The 22,031-nt window shown below is 42.9% G+C and overlaps 1 protein-coding gene across 4 annotated transcripts in view; it reads left to right on the forward strand.

The window, feature by feature from the left end:
* WDHD1 (WD repeat and HMG-box DNA binding protein 1) overlaps nucleotides 1-13,907 on the forward strand; it is a 28,445-nt gene extending 14,538 nt beyond the window's left edge. For 2 of the 4 annotated variants that reach the window (XM_032691616.1, XM_032691615.1), the window contains exons 14-26: nucleotides 998-1,239; nucleotides 1,754-1,891; nucleotides 2,849-3,005; nucleotides 4,711-4,825; nucleotides 6,205-6,336; nucleotides 6,806-7,038; nucleotides 8,617-8,747; nucleotides 9,419-9,475; nucleotides 10,299-10,345; nucleotides 10,483-10,641; nucleotides 11,039-11,274; nucleotides 12,278-12,413; nucleotides 12,989-13,907. In XM_032691616.1, coding sequence (XP_032547507.1) covers nucleotides 998-1,239; nucleotides 1,754-1,891; nucleotides 2,849-3,005; nucleotides 4,711-4,825; nucleotides 6,205-6,336; nucleotides 6,806-7,038; nucleotides 8,617-8,747; nucleotides 9,419-9,475; nucleotides 10,299-10,345; nucleotides 10,483-10,641; nucleotides 11,039-11,274; nucleotides 12,278-12,413; nucleotides 12,989-13,189 — 1,984 coding nt within the window. In that variant the 3' untranslated portion in view covers nucleotides 13,190-13,907. The remainder of the gene's footprint in view (nucleotides 1-997; nucleotides 1,240-1,753; nucleotides 1,892-2,848; nucleotides 3,006-4,710; nucleotides 4,826-6,204; nucleotides 6,337-6,805; nucleotides 7,039-8,616; nucleotides 8,748-9,418; nucleotides 9,476-10,298; nucleotides 10,346-10,482; nucleotides 10,642-11,038; nucleotides 11,275-12,277; nucleotides 12,414-12,988) is intronic. The other 2 variants (XM_032691619.1, XM_032691617.1) reach the window with 2 other exon arrangements.
* The last annotated feature ends 8,124 nt before the right edge of the window (nucleotides 13,908-22,031 follow it).

The raw sequence follows: 22,031 nt of genomic DNA on the forward strand, positions 1-22,031 counted from the left end.
TTTTTTTTTTTTTTTTTTTTAATGGGACCACTTTAGAGGAGGACTTTCACATCCACCTACTTGGAGACTTCAAGAGTATTGAAAAATGTAATTTGTTTCCTGATGGTTTCTTTTAAATCCCCTTTCCAAATATAAATATGCTGGAAACTTCACGCACTGCAGGCTCAAAGGGAATTGTAAACATGAACAATAGTTTTTCAGTCTGCTTAGATCAAAGATCAGTCATAAGGGTTCAGCTATTTCTTTTCACATTGTTGCCAAGGAGACATGTTCGGAGATACCCAAAGAATTATAAGTGTGAAGAACACAAGTTTATGAAAACCATAGAAAGATTTAAGCAGCTGGGCCACCTAGACTCTGTTCTTGCATTTAAGAGCAATAGCAACAATATTTTATTGCTGATTTCTGGGGAAACATCTTGAAGAAAGAACTTCCTTCTTACTTTCACACATACAACATTGTGATAAGTTGAAAGGCACTCTTGACTTTTAAAAATATTGGGTTTGTGTTGGTTGTCTGACTTTGAGAGTGTCATTTTTTTCCTCTGTGAAAATGGGAAATCTCTTAAAAGCCACAGTGTCTGTGGATTGGTCACGGGCAGTTTTCAATTATTAAGGTGGCAGAACTGAAGTTTTTAATTTTTTCTTCCCTTTTGAGAGGCAGCATAGTATGACAGACTTGGAATGAGGGCTGATATTCAGAGGTGCCAAGCACCTTTGGTTCTTACTAATGTTAATTAAGCAGGATATTTACCTGCTTCCTTCTAAAAAATCTCCCTTCAGACCTTTTAACTGTCTCTGCTTCAGGCTTTGGAGGCTCTAAAAGGTCAAGCTGGCTCTTCAGTTTCTGAGTAATAAGAGCAACACCTTTGCAAATGACCACTTGTAATGTGGAGTTCCATCACGATTGCAGGTCTCTGATAAAAGTCTAAAATGCTGGTGTATTTTCAGGTATTGTATTTTAATTCATATTTGTGTGTTCTCTGTCTGTGCTTTAGCAAGCTCCACTGCATTCATTTCGGCTCCTGGGATGCCAACAAGGAGTGGACAGTGGATATGCCAAAGGATGAGGACATTGAGGCCATCTGCCTGGGCCAAGGCTGGGCTGCTTGTGCCACCAGTGCCTTCCTGGTCCGTGTGTTCACAGTTGGAGGAGTTCAGAGGGAGATCTTCAGCCTCCCAGGCCCAGTGGTGTCCATGGCAGGGCATGGAGAGCAGCTGATGATTATTTATCACAGAGGTGGTTTTCTCCCTTTTGTCTTTTTTTTTTTTTTTTCTGAACCAGGGTTGTTTTCAATCCTCATCTCTTACTGGCTTCACATTAATTTGTATGTAATCACCAGAAAGTGTTTTCTCCTTCTTTTCTTCATGATCCTTCTCCTCTTCTGGGTGATGCTTTTACGAGCACATCCATCACAACCCACGGATCTGGGAGCTTTCTGACAGCAAAGCCTGTGTTTTATAATGGAAAGCTGAGATGAACCTGTGGGGAAGGGGATAATTTTGTAACACTGACATGAATAGATTAAACTTGGGTTTCAGATGTGCCAGAATGAATTACCATGGGAAATTAAGGAAGCAGTTGTTATGCGTGCCTGGTGTGTCCAAAATGACAAACAGTTGCTTGTCTGACAGTGGTATTCAGGGGTAACCCTGCATTAGAATTAGTTTTTGATTCAAAACTAATTTAGCCAAGAGACAAGACAATTTTGTCTTCTGTTTTCTAACACAGTCATTGAACAACTTCTTCCTAGGTACTGGGTTTGATGGGGACCAGTGCCTCGGGGTACAGCTGATGGAGCTGGGAAAGAAGAAAAGGCAAATTTTGCATGGAGACCCTCTTTCTCTTACAAGGAAATCGTATTTGGTATGGGTTGGATTCTCTGCAGAAGGTATGAAATACCTGCATGAGTGGCACTGAGAAATATTGACACTATTGGGGGAATTACAGGAAAGCTGGAGAGGGACTTTGGACAAGGATCTGGAGTGACAGGACAAGGGGGAATGGCTTCACAGTGACAGAGGGCAGGGTTAGATGGGATATTGGGAAGGAATTCCTGCCTGTGAAGGTGGAGAGGTCCTGGCACAGGTTGCCCAGAGAAGCTGTGGCTGCCTCTGGATCCCTGGAAGTGTCCAAGACCAGGTTGGATGGGGCTTGGAGCAACTTGGTCTCATGGAAGATGTCCCTGATCATGGCAAGGGATTGGAATGAGATGGGCTTTAAGGTGCCTTCCAACCCAAACCATTCTGTGATTCTGTGGAGGAGTTTCAGTAATTAATACCCTTTTAGTAATGGTGATCTGAGACCTGGACTTCGTATTTTCTATCTCCTCAGAGCTAAACAAAATTCTATTTTTCTATTCCCTCAAGATATTTATCGGAAATATTTAATATTTTTCCACTAGAAATAAAATACACTTGCATGTTACCAGAACTCATTCTCCTGATTGGTTTCCCTGCTCAGCAAGAAGAAATAAAAACTGCCTCAGTGCTCCCTGATGCCCCCAAAGCTCGTAGTTTTTCTGGAGGAGTCTTTATGATAACCAGAAAAAGTAATTGTAAAATAGCTTGAGAATCCCCCCCAAGCACTATGAACTTGATTTCTTCATAAAGTGTTTCAAATGTGAACCTGTCAGTTGACCAGCAGTGGCGCTGACTGACAGAAGGTGGCGCATCTTTCCAAGGAAAATGTTGGGGTTTTTTTTTCCCCGACTAATTCGTACCGTGTTCGGGAAGAGAGGATGTCGTATGTGAGACACGTAAACCATCCTTTCCCAGCCGTATCCACCACTTCCATCTTGCCGGTGCTGTGACATGTGACAATAACTGCTCTCATCTGTGACAAACAGGTACCCCTTGTTACGTGGATTCCGAGGGGATCGTGCGGATGTTGAACCGAGGCCTTGGGAACACTTGGATTCCAGTGTGTAACACCAGGGAGCAATGCAAAGGAAAATCTGATCATTACTGGGTCGTTGGCATCCATGAAAACCCCCAGCAGCTCAGGTCAGATGATTGACAAGGAAACACTTTGTTTTGTCTTGGTTTTTCAATCCCTGAGCACTTTTTACTGAGAGAAGCTGGAAAGATCTTCTACTGAAACAGGTGGCTGGTAAACATGCACAGCAAATGGTTAGTTCCCAAATATAATAATGAATCATCCATGCAGAATTAAACTGGTTTCGAATAAACTCATTAGAGTTTTATAACTTGGAACTGGTTAACTGTGGCTTTTTGCCTTGGCTGAGAGGTGTGTGTGCACTTCATTGTGAAATCACACATCTCTGAGGCAAACACGTTCATAAAGCTGCATTTTGGTAAAGAAACCTGCTGAAAAGTTGTGGATCCTATGAGGAATCTGCTTCTCCTGTTCATGGTGTTTTGGGGTTTCATTGTGGAGTTGGGGTTTTATTGATCCCCCCCGCATTTTCCCCTTTTTTGCTTTGAAAAGAATCCAATCCTATAACTAATCTACATCATTAGAGAGAGATAAATCAGACATAGATAAATCAGAGCTGTCTGTTATTATTATATTAATATTTAACCTGTGGCCACAAAGAACAATTTTGTATGTAAATTTGCTCAAATATTTATCTGAAAGTTAACCATTTCTTTATAAAATGTGATAGAGGTGTGTCTTAACAACTGTTTCTCTTTACTGTAACATGCATCCTGGACATTTAGTTGCTAATCTTTATTTGTATCCCTTTTTATTCAGGAGTCTGTGTCCTTTTCATAACAGGGCAGGTTCCATCAGCTCACATATTTTACTGAAATTCAGACTTTTTGACTTTACTAGTCGTGCACAATTGTAGAGGTTGGTGGGAGACTGCGTTTTATTTGAACTTATGTGACATTCTTCGTAATCCTCTGCTTTTTTGGAATAATGGAAATAATTTGATATCTCTGGTAAATGTCACTTCGCTGCCTGTTTCTCCTTCCAAATCATTATGTTGGCCTCCAGAAAATTCCCCAAAAATGTGGAGGATACATCACATTGATGAGATGGTCAACTGTGAGTCTGTCATCATGAATTTTTTTCCCTCTAGTCCAAGAAAGACTGTGCTGCTCTCTGAGTTACAAAGAACATTTTACTCAAAACCAGCAGTATAATAAAGATAAGGGAGAGGGGGGAGGGTTGTTGTAGAAACACCACATGCCTTAATTAAGAGATAACCAGAACACTAATGCTTCCTGTTCTTTTTTTTTTTTCAAGTCTCTGACACAGCAGCTTATAAAACCAGATGTTTTTGTCAATGCTGCACTGGTGCTGCTGGAAATACAGCTCTTCCCCAATCAATGGTTTGCTTAGGTGATTGTTACCAGAAAGCACTTGTTTAAAATGTAATGAAACAGTAAGTCTATGCCTTCTGTTGTTCAGTGGTTTCAGATTTAAATGAATTGCATTTACTCTTCGTAATAGCTGTTAAATCATGTATTGTGTGAGACCAAGAGCAGTGTGTGTTACGTGCCACATTTGGAGTCTGCAGTGGGAACAAGAGCTGTGTGTGCCTTGCTGGTTTTGAAATCTTTCCTTGGTTGCCATGTAAAAACAACCCTTTATGATGCAATCTTACATATTGCTGTGTCTAATCCAGTCGTTTAATTACTACTTTCTAAAGAGCAAATCCTCTTAAAGCATCTTGCTTCTTAGGAAGACATGATCTAGGTGTTGGAACAACTGCAGGTGTGTTTTGTTTCCTGTGCACAGGTGTATTCCCTGCAAAGGATCCCGGTTCCCTCCCACGCTGCCACGGCCTGCTGTAGCAATTTTACCTTTTCAACTTCCTTACTGCCAGGTTACAACAGAAAAGGGGCAGATGGAGGTATGGAATGGTGTCGAGCCCACAGCTGGTGCTCTCAGGTGTCCCCCTAGTAGGGATTATACAAGATTCCTATTAATCATCTCTGCTATGAAAGAGGACAGTGCAAACCCTGAGTAAGACACATGGCTAAGGAGGTTATCTGGGTTCACTGTTTTGTCTCGTGTGATTTGGTTCACAACTGTTTCCAGAAGGATGCAAGATAAAACTGCCAGAGCTGATCCAAAGTTGTATTTACACATAATCTGTTTCTGACCAGAGAAGTCTTACTCACCCTCTCTTTTTTTTTTTTTTTAGTGGGTAGAGATACCATATTTTGGGATCCCAATCAAGACCCCCTTGAAAATGTCTATTTCTTAATATTTTAGGGATAACAAAATTTCTGGGAGATGTCTTTTTAAAAGATGTACAAAGTATTCAAATTCATATAATTGCTCTGAACACATAGGCCTTCCCCCTTGACTTATTTTCTGAAGGTTGAAGCAAGATGTGCCTGTGGAGAACTTCTAGAAAAATACCAGTATTTATTCTTCAGTTTTTATTGGTTTAAACATTTCAAACTCGTGGTGCTCAGCTGTAATGCACAGAATAGAAATGAACATAAAAATCTAATCTCAGCCTTAGAGAGAGTCCAATGCTGTTTGAAATTTATTCTCTTTGATAGAAGTGTAGATAAAAATGTCAATAATAAACACACTGTCATTTTTAATGAATTCTCCTTCATTTGGTTAAGTCTTTTTGTTCTTTATCTGATAGAGTCTGTCTTCCATTCCTTCCTTCACCCAAAATAATGGGAGGAGAATGCCAGGAACTGCTAATTTGGCTTGGGGGACTATGTGTAGATATAGAAACAAATTATTCCAAGACATCTGATGAAAACATAGTGGGTTTGAATAAGCTTATAATTATTTTGAACAGAACTAGGCTGGTCTAATAGCCATTATAGCATTTTGTGAACAGCCAGAGTTGTATTTTCTGTAGGTAAACTCCTACATTTACTGAGTTATTCTGCAGTACTTCCAGTTTGCTGTGGGACAGCATTTACAAGCTAAAATAATCAACTTATTCTAGAATTCTCTGTCCTGGTAGCATATTGGTGAACATGTAGGTCTCATCCTGCTTGCAAGCCTGTAGTATAAATGGAATTTAACATATATGGCAACTGTTTGAATCAGTTTTTATATGGGTGGTTGTTAGTGTGGTCTATATTTTCCTCACTAGGCATTGACTTGAAAGAGAATTATCTCCCCCTCACCCTCATTATCAAAGGAAAGGAACATTTAAGAATAAAAGGATAGAATACATTGTAAATTGTTAGGCATTATGTCATGGGCTGGTTTTTCCCCTCTGAATTCCAACAAACATCCTTCTCCCTTTTCCAGGAGCAGTACTGGCGTTCTGTTGTGTTTCACAACCACGTGGATTACTTATCCAAAAATGGCTACGAATTTGATGAAAATGCTAAAAATCAGGCAGTGAAAGAGCAGCAAGAACTTTTAATGAAGCTGTTTGCTGTAAGTACAAACACAGAAAGAGTCCCTGAGACGTTACCTCTGAGGCTGGAGGTGTCCAAGGCCAGGCTGGATGGGGCTTGGAACCACCTGGGATAGTGGAAGGTGTCCCTGCCCACGGCAGGGAGTGGAACTGGATTGAGCTTTAAGGTGCCTTCCAACCCAAATCATTCTGGGATTCTGTGATTTATTGGTAGATGGGATTTGATGTAACTGTTGATGGGATTCCTCTTACTAGGAATCTGGTAATCCAGCTAGTTCAGACTATGATCAGAGGCTGCAGTTCATCTTGTTATTGCTTATCAGCATGAAGGGAGGGTAGGGGGAAGAAGGAGAAAAAAAGAGCTTTTTCTCGTGTTGTTGGAAGTTTGTCTTCATTCCTTCGCTCCACCAAGACCCCCACTCTGCTCCTGGGGTCTTGAGAGAGCTGTGTAGCTGAAACGTGTGACTCCCCAGGCTCCTTCTCTTCCAGCTCTCTTGCAAACTGGAGCGGGAGTTCCGCTGTGTGGAACTGGCCGACCTCATGGCTCCCAGCGTGGTGAGCCTGGCCATCAAATACGCCTCCCGCTCCCGCCGCATCAACTTAGCCCAGCGCCTCAGCGAGCTGGCTGTGGAGAAAGCCACGGAGCTGGCAACAGCACAGGGAGATGAAGAGGAGGAGGAGGAGGAGGAGGAAGAGGATTTCCGGAAGCACTTGAGTGCTGGGTAACGGGAATTTCTGTGGCTAAAACAACTGGCAGCGTTTTGACTGCTCTTCTAATATTTTGGTGCGCTTTTCTGGGCCGGAGTTTGCTGTGTGTTTGTTATGAAGCAGCAGTTTGTGTTGCTCTGCTTTTAAATTTTGTTCTTGTTGATATCTTTTGGGGACTCATTAGCACCGGGATACAAACACAGAGGGAAATATCCCCACTCCTTGCTTCCTGTAGGTCTGTGTTCAACAACTTCAGAGGCAAAGCAGGCTCAATACTAAGTTGCTCTGACTGGAATTTTTTTTTTTCTTCCCACCTTTCCCTGCCTTGTGCTGCTTTGGTTATTTGACTCCCACCTGTTTGGTTTTTTTTCCTTCTCTTTTTGCCTCAGTCTCTCCATCTTGATTCATTTCACACCTACCTTAAAATCCTGTCTTTCTCCAGCCCTCCCTTTTTCAGTATCCTATCCCAGTGTATCCTATTTAGTCTTACTCTCCCCTAACTAATAATCCCAGCTCTTCAAATTCATGGAACATACTACAGGCTGGCTTTGCATTCTTCCCTCTGTATCTGAGCTATCTACCTTTCCTCTCCTACGTACATCTGCTTTGTAAAGCATGAGGAGGCAAAAGTTGTGTGTAGGTTGGGGGGGGGGGGTGTGTTTTTTGTTTTTTGTTTTTTTGGTTGTTTTTGGTTGGTTGGTTGGTTTGTTGTTTTTTTTTTTTTTTTTTTTGTTTTTTTTTTTTTTTTTTTTTTTTGGTTGGGATTTTTTATTTTTAATATAGACCACACAGAAGAGCTGTGTTCTTGTTTGGCCACTGGGTGTACAGCTATAACAAAGTTAGTTGTTAACCACCAGTCTGATAGTGCAGAAAAGAATGTCATAACACTTTGTTGGAAGCAATGTCTTCCTATAGCAATTTTATGTGTGAAGTTTGGGACTTATTTAGGCAAGAGAAAGTGATAAGTCCCTGAATTTGTCTGTAGCCTTTTCCTTACTCTTCTGTGTGAAACTGTGCAGTCAAAACTAATTCCTAAATGCTCTGGCTTGTTCTTCTGGATCATGTGTGGAAGCTGTAATCCCATATCTGTAGCTTCAAGCACTCTGAGGGTTAAAATTAATGTGGTGTTCTTAGTATTTACAGATTTTAGTAATTGGCAAAGATTAGGAGGGAAATGCAAGAAATGTACATCCTCCTGTGTTAGAATTCAGAGAATAATCAGGTTAAATGTTAAAACTTGCTGCATAAGTTTCAGTTTGAAACTATATATCCATGTTGCCACCTGGATGGTAATTCATGGGTCCAGACAAGTAATCTGGTATTACTGGTGATACTGGAAATATATATTTAAATGGAGATTATAGTTCTTTAAAATTTGCATTTGTATTTGTGGCGAAGTGTTCTGGCAACAGAGTTCTGCAGTGGTTAATGAATCTTTATTTAATTTAATCGTTGCAGTTCAATCAGAGGTATAATGCACATAAATGCCAAATGTTATTGTTCTTTTTTCCTAAATTAAGTAAGTGAGCTTGCTATCTATTGTTCCAGTTTTCCTTCTGAATGGGGTGACCACTTCCTTTCCTTCCATTTAGTTACAGCAGATCAGCCACGGAGTGGGGTCGGCTGCCAATCAGGAATGTTCAGCAGGACCAAGAAGTGGAAGATGCTGAGGAAACCGATGCCTGTGAGGAAGCAGAAGAAGCTCCAGAAGTGCATAAACAGAGTAAGAAAAATATATTCTCTGAATAGGCTGGAAACTATCTGGATAACTTTTACAGGCTTAATCAGGAATTAAGTCTGTGTTCCAGACTGTACTTGCAGTTGCTGCAGAGAAACAAGTTCAGTGTGTGTCATCTGCTGTGTCACAGCTTGTGTGTGCATTGTACTTAGTAACCATTTCAGGGACCCTTGGGGAGTTTTTCCTGTTGCCTGATTCTATTCCTGAAGGGCTGGGTCATCTTCTGAGCAGTTACTTTCGTTTCACCTCAAATCTCACAGGAGTTGAATTGATAGATGAGTAGTTTGCCTGGCACACTTTAAGAATGAGCTTAAGGCTTAAGAAATAAATATACAGCTCTAAATCTAGGTAGAGATGACAGATGGTTTTGTAAAAGTGTATGGTTTAAAAATGAAAAGGCACACTTCAAAATATGAATTACTTCACTATAATTATAAAATCACAAAATCACAGAATGGTTTGGGTTGGGAGGGGACCTTAAAGACCATCCAGGTCCAACCCCCTGCCATGAACAGGGACACCTTCCACTAGACCAGATTGCTCCAAGCCTCACCTTTTCTTAGTTGTCTTTTTGGGGTTTTGTTTTTAAAGCAGTTATGCTATCACATTTTATTGCACTTCAATATATACCCCTTTCTATTTTTTTTTTTCTAAAGGACCAAATCCTTTCTCCAAAGGTGTCACTTCAGCAGAGGTGACTACTCCGAAGTCTGGTGAGTAAACCTCCATTTATTCCAGGATGAGAATTTTGTCATGCTTCACAGTATCTGCTCCTGTTTATATCGTCTGTTCTCCCACTGCTGCTTCAAGTTAGTCCATAACAGTGTTGACAAATGTAACTTCACAGAACCATGGAATGGTTTGGGTTGGAAGGGTCCCTTAAAGACCATCTCCTTCCAACCCCCTGCCATGGGCAGGGACACCTTCCACTGTCCCAGGTTGCTCCAAGCCCTGTTCAACCTGTCCTGGTTGCACTGATTGTTGTTCTCACATTTTTATGAGGTCCCCTATTCCTGTCTCCATTACCTAATGATGTTCCATAACACTGTTCTGACTGACTTGGCTGTGCCAAATGCTGAGTGTCTGCCTGGCTATGCCATGAAGGCATTCTTTGGGACAAGGGGAAAACTGAGAACAGTGATCAATGGGTTTATTTTACTAATCACAGGCGCATTTATTGGTTGCACTTGCAAGGCAGAGTGAATAAACCCTGCCTTGATCTGTGAGTGTGAGCAGGCAGGGGCAGAATGTGACCTCTAGCAACCTACCAACCCTCCAGCAAGAATAATAGGAGTGGAAACGGATTTGGGAGTGGAGGAAGTCCTGGGTCTTCCTCCGGGTTTGTATTTTAAGCTGTTGGTCCTGTGTGGCATTTCTGTTGACTAATAATAGCTGAGCACGTATAGTTTAACCTTCAGGGGGTTACTAAAATGCCTTTCTACTCATCTAAAATGTGCACATTGCTTCAAAGATTTATGTATATGTGTGTGTACACACATGCACACACTTTTATACCCCTTTTTCTTTCCTTTTAAACAGTTCTAGGTGCATCAAGCAGCCAAGGACGAGTGAATCCATTTAAGGTAAGAATTTCTGCATCTGGTTTTGCTGTGCTCTGAAAATGATATCTGAAGTTTACAATATAACATATACCTTGGAGGGACAGAGCAGGAGAACATGACAGAAAATAAATAAAACATCTGTTTATTTGTTTTCCTAGGTGTCATCTAACAAAAAGGACCCAGTGGTCCCCTCAGCAAATGTTTTAGACACTATGAGCAGATACTCAAAGAAAACATCTTTGTCTGGCAGTCGAGCTGTGAACAAGCAGAACCCTCCAGTTATAAAGCCTCTGATTCCCAAACCCAAGTCGAAGCAGGTAGTGTTTCTAGTTTTCTATACATTGTTTCTGTGAGCAAAGAACAATAAATTGAATTTTACCAGCTTTTATCAAGGATGAAACCCCGTTGACTGAGTAAATCAGCTTAGATGGCAAAATTCATTTTAAGCACAGTGCAAAAGCTATGAAAGCACATAAAACAGCAGAAAAAAAAAATCAGTTGTAGAAATTACATTCTGCACTGAATTTTGAGCTTTTATTTTAAATTGTGTGAATAAATTTCTGCTGTGCTGAAATTGGATGGATTAAATGCTCTATTAATGCAAGTGATTATTATGTCTTTAGGAAGGGCTTGGGGTTTGTCAGGCTGCAGTGGTATGTATTGTTTGAGAGTGAGGTGTTCTTACCTTTTCTTTTTTAACCTCAATTTCTATAGGCTTCAGCAGCCTCCTTCTTCCAGCCTCGTACACCTACACCCAACCCTAGTGAAAAAGCAGTGGAAGAAAGAGAAGGAAAAGCAGTGGAAGAAAGAGAAGGAAAAGCAGTGGAAGAAAGAGAAGGAAAAGCAGTGGAAGAAAGAGAAGGAAAAGCAGTGGAAGAAAGAGAAGGAAAAGCAGGAAATGAGTCCCATGAAGTCAAAGTCACTGCACAGGAGAACACTGAAAACAGAAGGTGAGTGACACCTGCATCTCAATACCATATTCCAGTTTTCATAGAATTACAAGTCCAAAACCTGTTTTGTTTCTAAAGGTGTTGGACTGGCCAGAGAAGCATAGCACGAAGATTAAAGGTTAGCTCACAAGTTATCACATTTGTGGACCCACTTCAGAAATGTGGGAGTGAACAATAAGTGAGCAGTGCAAAATGTGATTTTGGGGCTCTAAGCAGTGGGTTTTGCCTTGATACTGCTTGTAATGACCTTTGAATGATAAATGAAACCACGCTGCTGTGTCAGTTCCAAGTATAGGAAACACTTAAAGTTTAAACACCTCTACAAAATCTCGAAGTCTAAAAGCTAAGGGTTTTGTGGGAAGGAGTAAAAGCTTTGTTTTGGTGGGTTTTTAAAAAGAGAAAGCAAACAAAAACTTGTATCACCTAAGGAGCATGTCTGTTCCTAGCTAAGACTTTAATCTGTCTTGTTCCTCTGGAGCAGATGTATTTTCTAACAATCCCAGTCCTCATGAAACTTGCATTATTATAATCATGTTTCATTTAGACTTCATTTAACTGAGGAAGATGAAGGTAATTATTACTCATTTGGGCTGGCATTCTTTTCATTAACCTTTACAGATAATGTTCTACAACAAGTGGCAAGGAGAATTGTGAGAAGGATTAGCTGAAACATGCTAATGGATGTGCTCTATTTTTAGGTTGATGGGACCCTGTCAGAAAGGAAGAGAACCATTGTGCTTTGTCATTCTAAAACTGGAATGTTAATCTCCATATATATCATGGTCTTAATAAAAATACTTGACTTAGTCTTGCCTTGTCAGCATGTTCTTTGAAATATTGAAATAGGAGAGAGGAGGCTGCTGACTAGAGGTGTCTTGTCTTCTGAGAACAAAAAAAAAAAAATCCAATTAGGTGCTGTTTAGAAATGTTGCTTTGGGGGATTTTTTTTTTATGGTTTTCCTATAACCTTCTTAACCAGGCAATTTTCATGTGCTTGCTTTAGACCAAAGACTGGTTTCCAGATGTGGCTGGAGGAGAACAGAGCAAACATTTTGACAGATAATCCTGATCTGAACGAAGCAGAAGTAATAAAAGAAGGCATGAGTCGATTTAGAATGTTGACATCAGAGGAAAGGATGGTAAGCAAACCTTCTCTACTTCTGTGGTTTTGATAATTTTTTTTCCCTCCCACTGAATCTCTTTGGTTATTTTCAGTCAGGAATTTTTTCTTTAAATTCTGCTGTTCTCCGTTTTTATGGATTTCAGTTTCGAATGGTGCCATGATCCATGACATGTTCTTAATGAAAATCTAAACTGAATAATAATTAGTATCAGAAAGCAGCTTTTTCAAAGTGGGGCTTGTGAGAGAAACACAATCAATGAACAAATAACAAAAGGGAAAGGAAGGAGTTTAAAGGGACATAATCAGGCTTAAGCCACTGGGACTTAAATTTGTTCTGACTTGATTTGTTGGGCCTTTTGGGTTTTCTTATTTGTCCAGAAGGACAATTAAGAGCTTCAATTTCATACACAGGCTCAAATGAAATACAGTTTTGAAGGACAACACTGCTAGAAAAAAGGAAAGTGAGGGAATTCGTCCTGACTCAGTCCTTCTTAAGGGGAATTATTTCAGTGCCTTAAAATCAGGAAATAAGGTGTAGAAAATAAAGTGGTGAGTTTCGTGGCCTAATCTGTAGTTGTCTGTTCTTCAAAGGTGTGGACTGAGAAAGCAAAAGGAGGGGCAGTTAATGGTTTAGCAGAAGATAAAAAGCGGAAGCGTCCTGCGGCTGATGAAGATGAAGGGAGAAAGAGCCAGGAGGAAAAATCGGAGGACGCAAACGCATCCAAAAAATCCAAGCCTTTGGACCAATCCACAAATGGCAGGTTGTCAGCTTTTGCCTTCAAGCAGAGCTAAATGATGTGGCGCCTTCTCAGTGTCTGTGTTCTGTGCTCAGGTAGCTCTGTACTGAGGGAACTGGCTGCCTTGCTCAAAGAGCACTGGCAGAAGGAGTGGTTTGCTCCAAATAGTCTCTTAGAAAGTGTTTCATAATCAGTTCTTGAGGGAAATGTTGAAATGCACTCTCACAATTTTTTACTATAAAGCTTGATAGCAAAATTCCTATTAATGGGTCTGTTCCCTGGAGGCCCTGGAAGCTGAGTTCCACAGTGCTGTGTAGCTGTGACACACACACACACATTGTGTGCCTTGATACTTGTAATATTTGGTGCTAAATGCAGATTAATCATTCTGGGGAGCATAAACTGTGTCCAAAAATCTGCCCTGTGGTTTTAGAGAGGCAAAGGAATGGCTTCTGTACCATTCCTACTGCCTGGGAGTAAGACACTCAAGGAAATGGGCATGAGGGGAAGAAAACTGAACACCAGCAACACATTAAACTGCATTTTCAACATCTGTGGCAGTGGCAGAGAGCAGTTTGACACAGGCAGGGATAGAAAACGAGGGCAGAAACTGAATTAGGAAGGTCAGGTGTGCAAAGCCAAGCCACTCCAGACTGTGCAAATGTGCTTTCCCAATCCATGCCTCAGCAGGGTCCAGAAGAACTTGAAAATGTGTTTATTATTTTCTGTAACGTTTGTTTTTTAAATAAAATGTGAAAGTTTCCTTGTTTAAAGTGGTGTTGTAATTGAAGCAAACAGATTTTTACCTGCCAGCCCCAAGGCAGTCAGTCACGTTTACCCTGCTCTGGAGACAAAGCCCTGTGTCTAATAAATGTATTTGAAGCAAACCCAACTTCTGAAACGTTTTTTAAGATCAGTTAAAATAATTTAACTCTTTAACATAGTAACTGAGCCTAGAGAGTTCTCACTTTTTTTCCCCCTGGGTTTGCACGTCCTTTCATTGTTTCCTCTTCCCTTTTCTCTTCACACTGGCACAGTAAGAAACTGTTGAAATAGTTGCCCAGAGAAACTGTGGCTGCCCCATCCCTGGCAGTGTCCAAGGTCAGGCTGGATGGGGCTTGGAGCAACCTGGGCTAGTGGAAGGTGTCCCTGCCCATGGCAGGGGGTTGGACTTGATGGCTTTTAAAGGTCCCTTCCAACCCAAACCATTCCCTGACTACTGCTGAAAGTACATCAGTCGGACTTGATGATCTTAAAGGTCTTTTCCACCCCAAACGATTCTTTGATTCTATAAAAGGCAAATGACTCTCCATTAAAAACACATTTTTACCATTGAAATCTGTAGATTGAAGATTCAGTGAGATTTCAGTCAAAGCCAATAAATTTTAGCATTAGAGGTGTTTTGTTTGACTATTTTAAGAATTGCTGTAGGTCATTTTGGAGAAAGCAGCTCCTGTTTTTACCACATGTAAAAAAAGAAAAAGGTGGTCATGGTGTCAACCAAAGATGGTAAATGCAAACAGTGAAAATCCTGAAGACCTGGCAATTTAAATGCTTTTGTCATTCACAGTTCTCATCTATAATTACACATTTTATTTGTTTAAACTGCTGGTGGACAGCAAGTTATAATCTAAGTAATAATTAATTTTCTGCACTGACATGATGCAGAAAGCTCAGGAGAGTAGTGGCACATTATTGTGATTTTTCTACATTCTTTGGGAAAAAATATTGCATCAGAGACTGGGATTTACTTTGAGGTAGTAAAGCCTATTTCCAAATTTGGGTGTATTGGGGAAAAATGGGATTGCAGTGGTAATTAAAACATCCTGATAGAAAAATCACTGGGCCTGGTGAACTGTAATGTTTTCTTTCTTTTAGATCAGGTTGTTCTGTGGGTGACTTGAGCATCTTGAGCACGGTGGTGGGAGATGTTCCAGGTGGTTCTTTTCATCCCCATTCACAGAATCCATGTTTGAGCTGCCTGTGTGGAACCCTTTCTACAGACCTGAGAGGAGAAGTGGTGTTAGAAGGGACCAAGTCCAACCCCCTGCCATGAGCAGAGGAGCCTTCCACCAGATCTGGGGAGGTATCCACTGCTGCACTGGTCCCACAAAGCATCCAAAGTCCTTTTGGCTCCTGCTGGAGGGAGGAAACAGCCAAAGTAAACTTCCAGGAGAGTGGGATGTTTGCAGTCATGTAGCTCTTCTGAACAAACACACCAAAGGTCTTTTCAAAACAAGGCTCCTGGATTTAGTGGGTGGTTTCATGGAAATCACCAGGGATATTTGGCACCATCCTGCAGGTCCCTGGTTTCCATGTGCTGTTAATCCTGGCAGAGTTCTTGCTGTGTAAGGTCTGTGGGTTTTGTCAGACCCCATGTGCATGGCCCTGGGGTCACAGTCTGGGTCTCATTGCCACCCCCACGGCTGGTTAGAGCTGGCAAAGCTGTTTCCAGCATCAGATTTGAGGGTTTGCATTGGACCTGCATGACTGCGGTAGAATAACGGAATTTTTAAGGTTGGAAAAGACCTCTAAGTTCATGGAGTCCAACCAGCACTGCCAAGGCCACCACTGACCTGTGTCCCCACATGCCACATCCACACATCTTTTAAATCCCTCCAGGAATGGTGACTCCACCACTGCCCTGGGCAGCCTGTGCCAAAACCTGACCACCCTTTCAGTGAAGAATTTTTCCCTAATATCCAACCTAAACCTCCTCTGGTGCAACTTGAGGCTGTTTCCTCTTGTCCTGTCATTTGTTCCCTGGGAGCACATCCTGACCCCCACCAGGCTCCACCCTCCTGTCAGGGAGTTGCAGAGAACCAGAAGGTCCCCCCTGAGCCTCCTTTTCTCCAGGCTGAGCCCCCCCAGCTCCTCCTAGGATTTGTTCCCTGGTGATCACTGTCCACAGGAATAAGATAAACAGCAAACGAGAAGCAAACTTCCAGCGAGATCATGGAAGTGAGTGTCCAGCTGCTTTAATTCTGGGAGGATCATCTCCCATGAGGCTGCTGTTACATTTCTATCATCAAAGATGGGTTTTGCTCTATTACACAGCTCCAGGCAGAGCTACAAATGCATCCTCCATCACCTGGAGGATGGGGAGCAGCGCTGAGCCGGCCGGGAACAGGACGCACTCATCCAGCAACAGCACCAGCAGGACAGAGCCAAGGATAAATCCTAATTCGAGTGGAAGTGAAATGCCAGACCAAAAATGAACAGAAAATGTGGAATGGATTTTCAAGTGCAAACAGTTAAATCTCTACTAGCTGGTTTTGACCTGTTCGTTGGGTTTTTTTTTTAAATCTTTTTTTTATAAAGAACGTCCCTAAATAATTCAATGGAATTTCACTGAAGTCTTCAGAAATGCTTGTTCGTCCCGAATTTGCCGCCTTTCTGCTGGAAAACCAGATATTTTAGAAAAGTCAGCCTGGAAACTCTGCCAATGAACCTGCCTGACGTTGGTTGTTCCTACGGAGCTCGGAACACCGGAGAGGGAGGATTGCACTGGATAAATATCCAGTCTTTGGGTCGGATTTGAAAGGCTCTAACTATTGACCCACCAGGCTCTGCTGGGTCTGAGTCTGTTGTGCTGTTTCACTGCATTATTTGACATTAAAAACCGATCCCTTTCCATGCACTTTTTGTGGAGAAGAAAGTCATGTTTTAAAAGTAGTGCATGAAAACCAACAGCAGGTGATGGAATCTGGGAAAGAGAATCACCCTGAATATTTCTGCATGTGGCATTTTGCCCAGTTACCTCTGCTGCTGCTGTTGCTTCCATATCTACCCCAAAGCTGATCCTTGCTGGAAGGATGCAGCTAGAACCCAACAAAAAGGGCCTCAAATGATGGACAGTCTGTTAGCAAACCGTTGGACTTTTGAGGGAGTGCCGGATCCGCGGGAAGCTCAGCACTTATTCAGAGCAAGAACATTTGTGCTAAAATTAAACTGGAGAATATTTTCTTTGGTGTTCCCGGCATTTGCTCCATAATAAAATTTTGCTATGAAGGAAAACAACAACGTGACACAGCCCAGCCAGTAAAACCCACTCGAAAAACCCTGTTTGCCGCACCAGGCAGGAACTAAGGAGGTGGATGACAGGAAGGTTGTGAGAGGAAAGTGCTCTTCCTGTGGTGGTTCATTTTGGTTTGGTTTGGTTTGGTTTGGAGGGGACCTTAAAGACCACCTCATTCCACCCCTCTGCCATGGGCAGGGACACCTTCCCGTAGACCAGGTTGCTCCAAGCCACTTCCAACCTGGCCTTGAACACTTCCAGGGATATTTTGCATACCCTCCTCATTTTTTTTTTTTTTAGTGGTGCGTTACACCAAATCCTGAGAAAGAGGTCTTGCTGCCCTTTGCTTGTCATGAATCCACGTCCACTTATGTTATTTGGGATTTGGAGAGCTTTCTTTGGCTGTGCTTTAAATCTCAGCGACAAGCAGCCCCTCAGACGCTGCTCTGTGTGCCACACAGCACAGAGCAGCAGGTACTTTCAAGTAAACAGTGTAAATCCAATTGCTGCCTTCCACAGCAGCAGCTTTAACTTGTTTTGTTGTGTTTTCAAAGTAGATAGGGGTCAGATTAGAAGGCCTGTTCGCAGCACCACCTCTGGCAACTTTATCACAAGTATTTGGCACTGGAGTGTGACAGCAAGTGTCTCGTGGCAATGCAACTCTAATTTAAAGATGTTCATCCATTAGGAAAGAAAGGTGACTCCGCTTGGCTTCTGGGGATGTCCCATGCCTCCATTTTCCATGGCAAACTGGTCCATCCTTGGGATAGCTCCGCTGGTGTTGGTTAGGAAGCCGTCAGTTCCCCAGTGTCCATCACCGAGGAGTTGCATCCATCTAAAGCGGAGTTCCCATGGCCTGCTTGGAATTGCATTCCCTGATTAGAATGTTCACAGCTGCTGGGTTTAACTTCTCCCTTTGTTGCTGCAGGAGTGAGCAAGGCTGCCAGACTCAAAGGTTTGCTTTGCAAACCCCATGTAAGTCGCCTTCTTGGACATAGCGCTCTGTCCCTGACCTCTGTCATTGTCACCAGCTCCGACGGTGGCAGCTTGGTTACTCCAGCTGAGTTTCTTCCCTTGTATAGGCAGTAAAAGAAATGGGGAATGGGTTTGGGTTTAGCGGTTGGACTTGATAATTCAGAGGTCTTTTCCAACTGGAATGATTCTATGATTCTGTGGAGTGTGAAAGTCAAGATGAATCTGTCACCCTTGGATGCTCAGGATGGAGCTGGGCAAGGGAGAGCCTGTGTTTGGACAAGCTTTCCCCTCTCAAAGGTCTTCTGGCTGTGAAATGCACTCAGCTTCCAGCTGTGTTGGTCACTGGGTGACTCAGTTTGGTGGTCCTGGCTGGCTAATCCAAGGAGAAGACAGGAGCAGTGAGAGCTGCCTGTGAGCATCTCAGGTGTCTAATGGAGTTCTTTGATGGAGAACAGCAGACCTGGCTTCTCCCTCCTCCCAGCTGACACTAAACGTGCTCAGCTCAATGCTGCCATCCAAATTTAATAGCAAATAATTTACTTAAAGGCAGGCAAAACACAAATACCGACCCAGGCTGCGAAAAGAGCCACTTGATTCTGACTCAATTGGACAGGAATGGCAGGGGAAATTTGCAGGAATAGTTTCAAGCCATGTGTTGCCAGGGAACAGTTCAGTCTACAAATTGCATTATCAATATCTCGGGGTAATAACGGTGAGAAGCGATCGAGGGGAGCGATGCAGGGACACGGCTGCTGTTCCCATCTGCCTGGTGTGTGAATCCAAAGCTGCCCTTGGTTTAGGAAAGGAATGGAGGGACCTAAAGATCGCCCTGGTCGATGTCAGGTGGTTTGTGTTGGAAATGAGACGCTGGTCCACGTGAGCCTGGAGACTCGTGTTACACATCGGTTCTTACATTCTTGAAAACATAATTATGGATTCTCCTCCTGCAGCCCACCCAGGCAAATCCCTCTGAAGTTTTCCAAATTTCAGGGAGCAAAGGCTGGAGGAACCCATTGGCATGAGATTGTGTGTCCTTGCTCTGTGAAGACCCTAAAGGAAAGATGGGGAAGGGCAAAACTGCTGCCTCCACTTCCAGTTTCATGCCTAACACATGAGACCTCACCGAGGAGGTTAAAATTCAGATCCCATCTGCAGAAAACCTCTCAGACCTCAGGGATCCTCTGTCCTCATGGAGCAACAAATCCTTCTGTGCAAGATTTAGTATTTTGGGAGCCTGTAATCAATTTTTCTGGTTATTCTGGGTAATAGAATTAAATTGCTTGTGATTCACTCTTCCAACTGACGCACTGTGATTCCAGGGGCTGATAAATCTCGGGCTGCATTTCCAGGGCACAGGAAGGATGTCCATAGGCTGTGATGCTGCCATCCATCGCCTCTGTGGGGTGAGGTGTTATTTGGGGATCACATCCAAGACATGTCCTGGCCTGATGTTAACAGCAGGATGGATCTGCATTGCTCTGCTGCTGCTTGAGCCGTTAATGATACGCTGGGTTGGCACAGACGGTTTGAGAAGGTGCAATTTGTCATCTCTAACTTTAAGCTCTGAGCCCAGTCCTAAATGATCCCATTTTGTAGTCAATGAAGGAAAAATAGGTGTCTTCTCTGCATGATTGCTGTTTATTGTGACAGCCTTTCAGCAGCTGTCAGTGCAGAAATTCCCCTTGAAACACCTTTTACATGGCTTCGTCTGTCCCAGTGAAGACTGCCCAGGGTCTCTTCATCCTTACCCAGCTTGGCATGGAGAATTTTCTTTCAGGACCTCACTCTTCAAAGCCTGAGGAGCCTCTTGGACACTCAGGGAATGATGCTCCAGTCCTTCCCAGTTGGATCCCACTCCCTGTCACTGAAACCACAAGGAAGCTCAACTGACTAAAAGAGGTGAAGGAGCTGGAGCTTGAACAAAAACCCGCCCCATCCCGTCCCTCTTTGATATTTTCCCTAATTTCAAAGATGAGAGAGCCCTCTGACGGGCTTTGCCATGGACCACACATGTGTGTGTCCCCACCTTGGCACCCAGCAGCATCCCTTGGCTCTCACAGGGACACCCTGATACCTTCCAGTGGATGAACAGGGCCCCCACCTTCTCTGGACCTTATTCTAGATCTGCAAATAGTTCAAGTTACAGTCTCAGGAATTTTTGCACTCCCTGTTTTGTTAATCTCTAAGAACCTCTTCTCTTTGAACAGCGAAAATAACCCCCAAGCTCTGAGTGATCACAGGAAGGGCAAAGAGGACAGATCCCCTCTAGGAAGGGGTCTGGAGCACAAGTCTGATGAGGAATGGCTGAGGGAGCTGGGGGGGGCTCAGCCTGGAGAAGAGGAGGCTCAGGGGGGACCTTCTGGCTCTCCAAAACTCCCTGACAGGAGGATGGAGCTGGGGGGGGCTTGGGCTCTGCTCCCAGAGAACAAGGAACAGGATGAAACTGCCTCAAGTTGTACCAGGGGAGGTTTAGATTGGATATCAGGGAAAATTCCTTCATTGAGAGGGTAGTCAGGCATTGGAACAGGCTGCCCAAGATAGTGGTGGAGTCACCATCCCTGGAAGTGTTCAAAAAACATGTGGATGTGGCACTTGGGGACAGGAGTTAGTGATGGCCTTGGCAGTGCTGGGTTAATGGTTGGACTTGATGATCTTAGAGGTCATTTCCAAACTTAATTATTGTATGATTCTTCTGTTTTATACCTGCATTTTGCTTTTCTTTTTTTAAAATATATATATTCAGAAATAGCAAAGAAAAATTTCTATGTGAAGGATTAGTGGCTGTAATTAATAGGGAACTATCAATAAAATACCATAATAAGATCCTTAATAAAAAGAAAAAATGGCCAAGTGTTAGTGTTTCTGTTTACCCAGCCTTTGTGGGGTTGTGTTTCAGGGGGAGAGGATTTGACCATGGCTGGAAATCAGGCTGTGTCATAACACATGCTGGCACACACCTACATTATCTAAACCTAATAATTCCATGTTGGCAAATTCTGTCAACAGAACTGCCGCCATCGGCTCCCGTGTGTGCAACCTGTGTTCAAACATTCCCAGAAAAAGTGGTTTTCTGCTCAGCCACACAGTGATCACACTAGAAAATAAGCTACAAACTGCCCTTCTCGCCCCATAAATAGGAGAAAAAATACAACCAGCTCCCACAGCAGCTGAGTTCAGGCTGTTATAAAGTCTGGGTTGGCTCCAGAGGGAGCTTATCTTCTTCTTTTCCAAGAAAATAAAGAGAGCAAAGACTAGGGAGTGCCAAGACACTTAGATGCCCTTTACTAACCCCTTTTCTGTTTGGATGATTAGGTCTCAGTGGTTTGTAGCTCCTCAGAAACTCTCCCCAGCCCTCTGAACCGTGTCAGCTCAGTCTGGATCCGAACAGAAGCAGAAGCCGTTCAGCAGAAGCCCGTGAATGTTTTTGGCAAGGGAGATCATCTAGTTCACACGGAGGATTTGGACATCATCAGAGGATTGTGAAATGATGTGAGGTACCCAGGGGTGTCTGAGGAGGAACAGGGATGCAGTTCAGGGCTCCAAATCCTCTGGTACAGCAGTTTCTGTTCCCCATCAGAGCTCGGGGCAATAAAACCGAGTAAAGCCCGGCTGGCTGCAGGCCAGTGCCTGGATTTCACCTGAGTCATCCTGACTCTTCTGCTAAAACCTGTGATCAGAAACCAAATGATAAATGTGGAGCATGTTGCAGCTGCTGGGGTGTTTTTTTCTTTTTCCTTTTTCCTCTCTTTTTTTACTTTTTTTTTTGTCCTAGTTAAATGCAGCTCTTGTGTCAGAAGTAAAGCCAGTGAGTCACACACCACACCCCACCCTCCAACAGCTCCTTCCTTTCCTTATCTCCCCAGCAATTTACCATTTCCTAGGCACAAGGGGGGAGAATTTGTCC

Source organism: Chiroxiphia lanceolata, chromosome 6, assembly GCF_009829145.1.
Source record: "Chiroxiphia lanceolata isolate bChiLan1 chromosome 6, bChiLan1.pri, whole genome shotgun sequence".
Classification (NCBI taxonomy): Eukaryota; Metazoa; Chordata; class Aves; order Passeriformes; family Pipridae; genus Chiroxiphia; species Chiroxiphia lanceolata.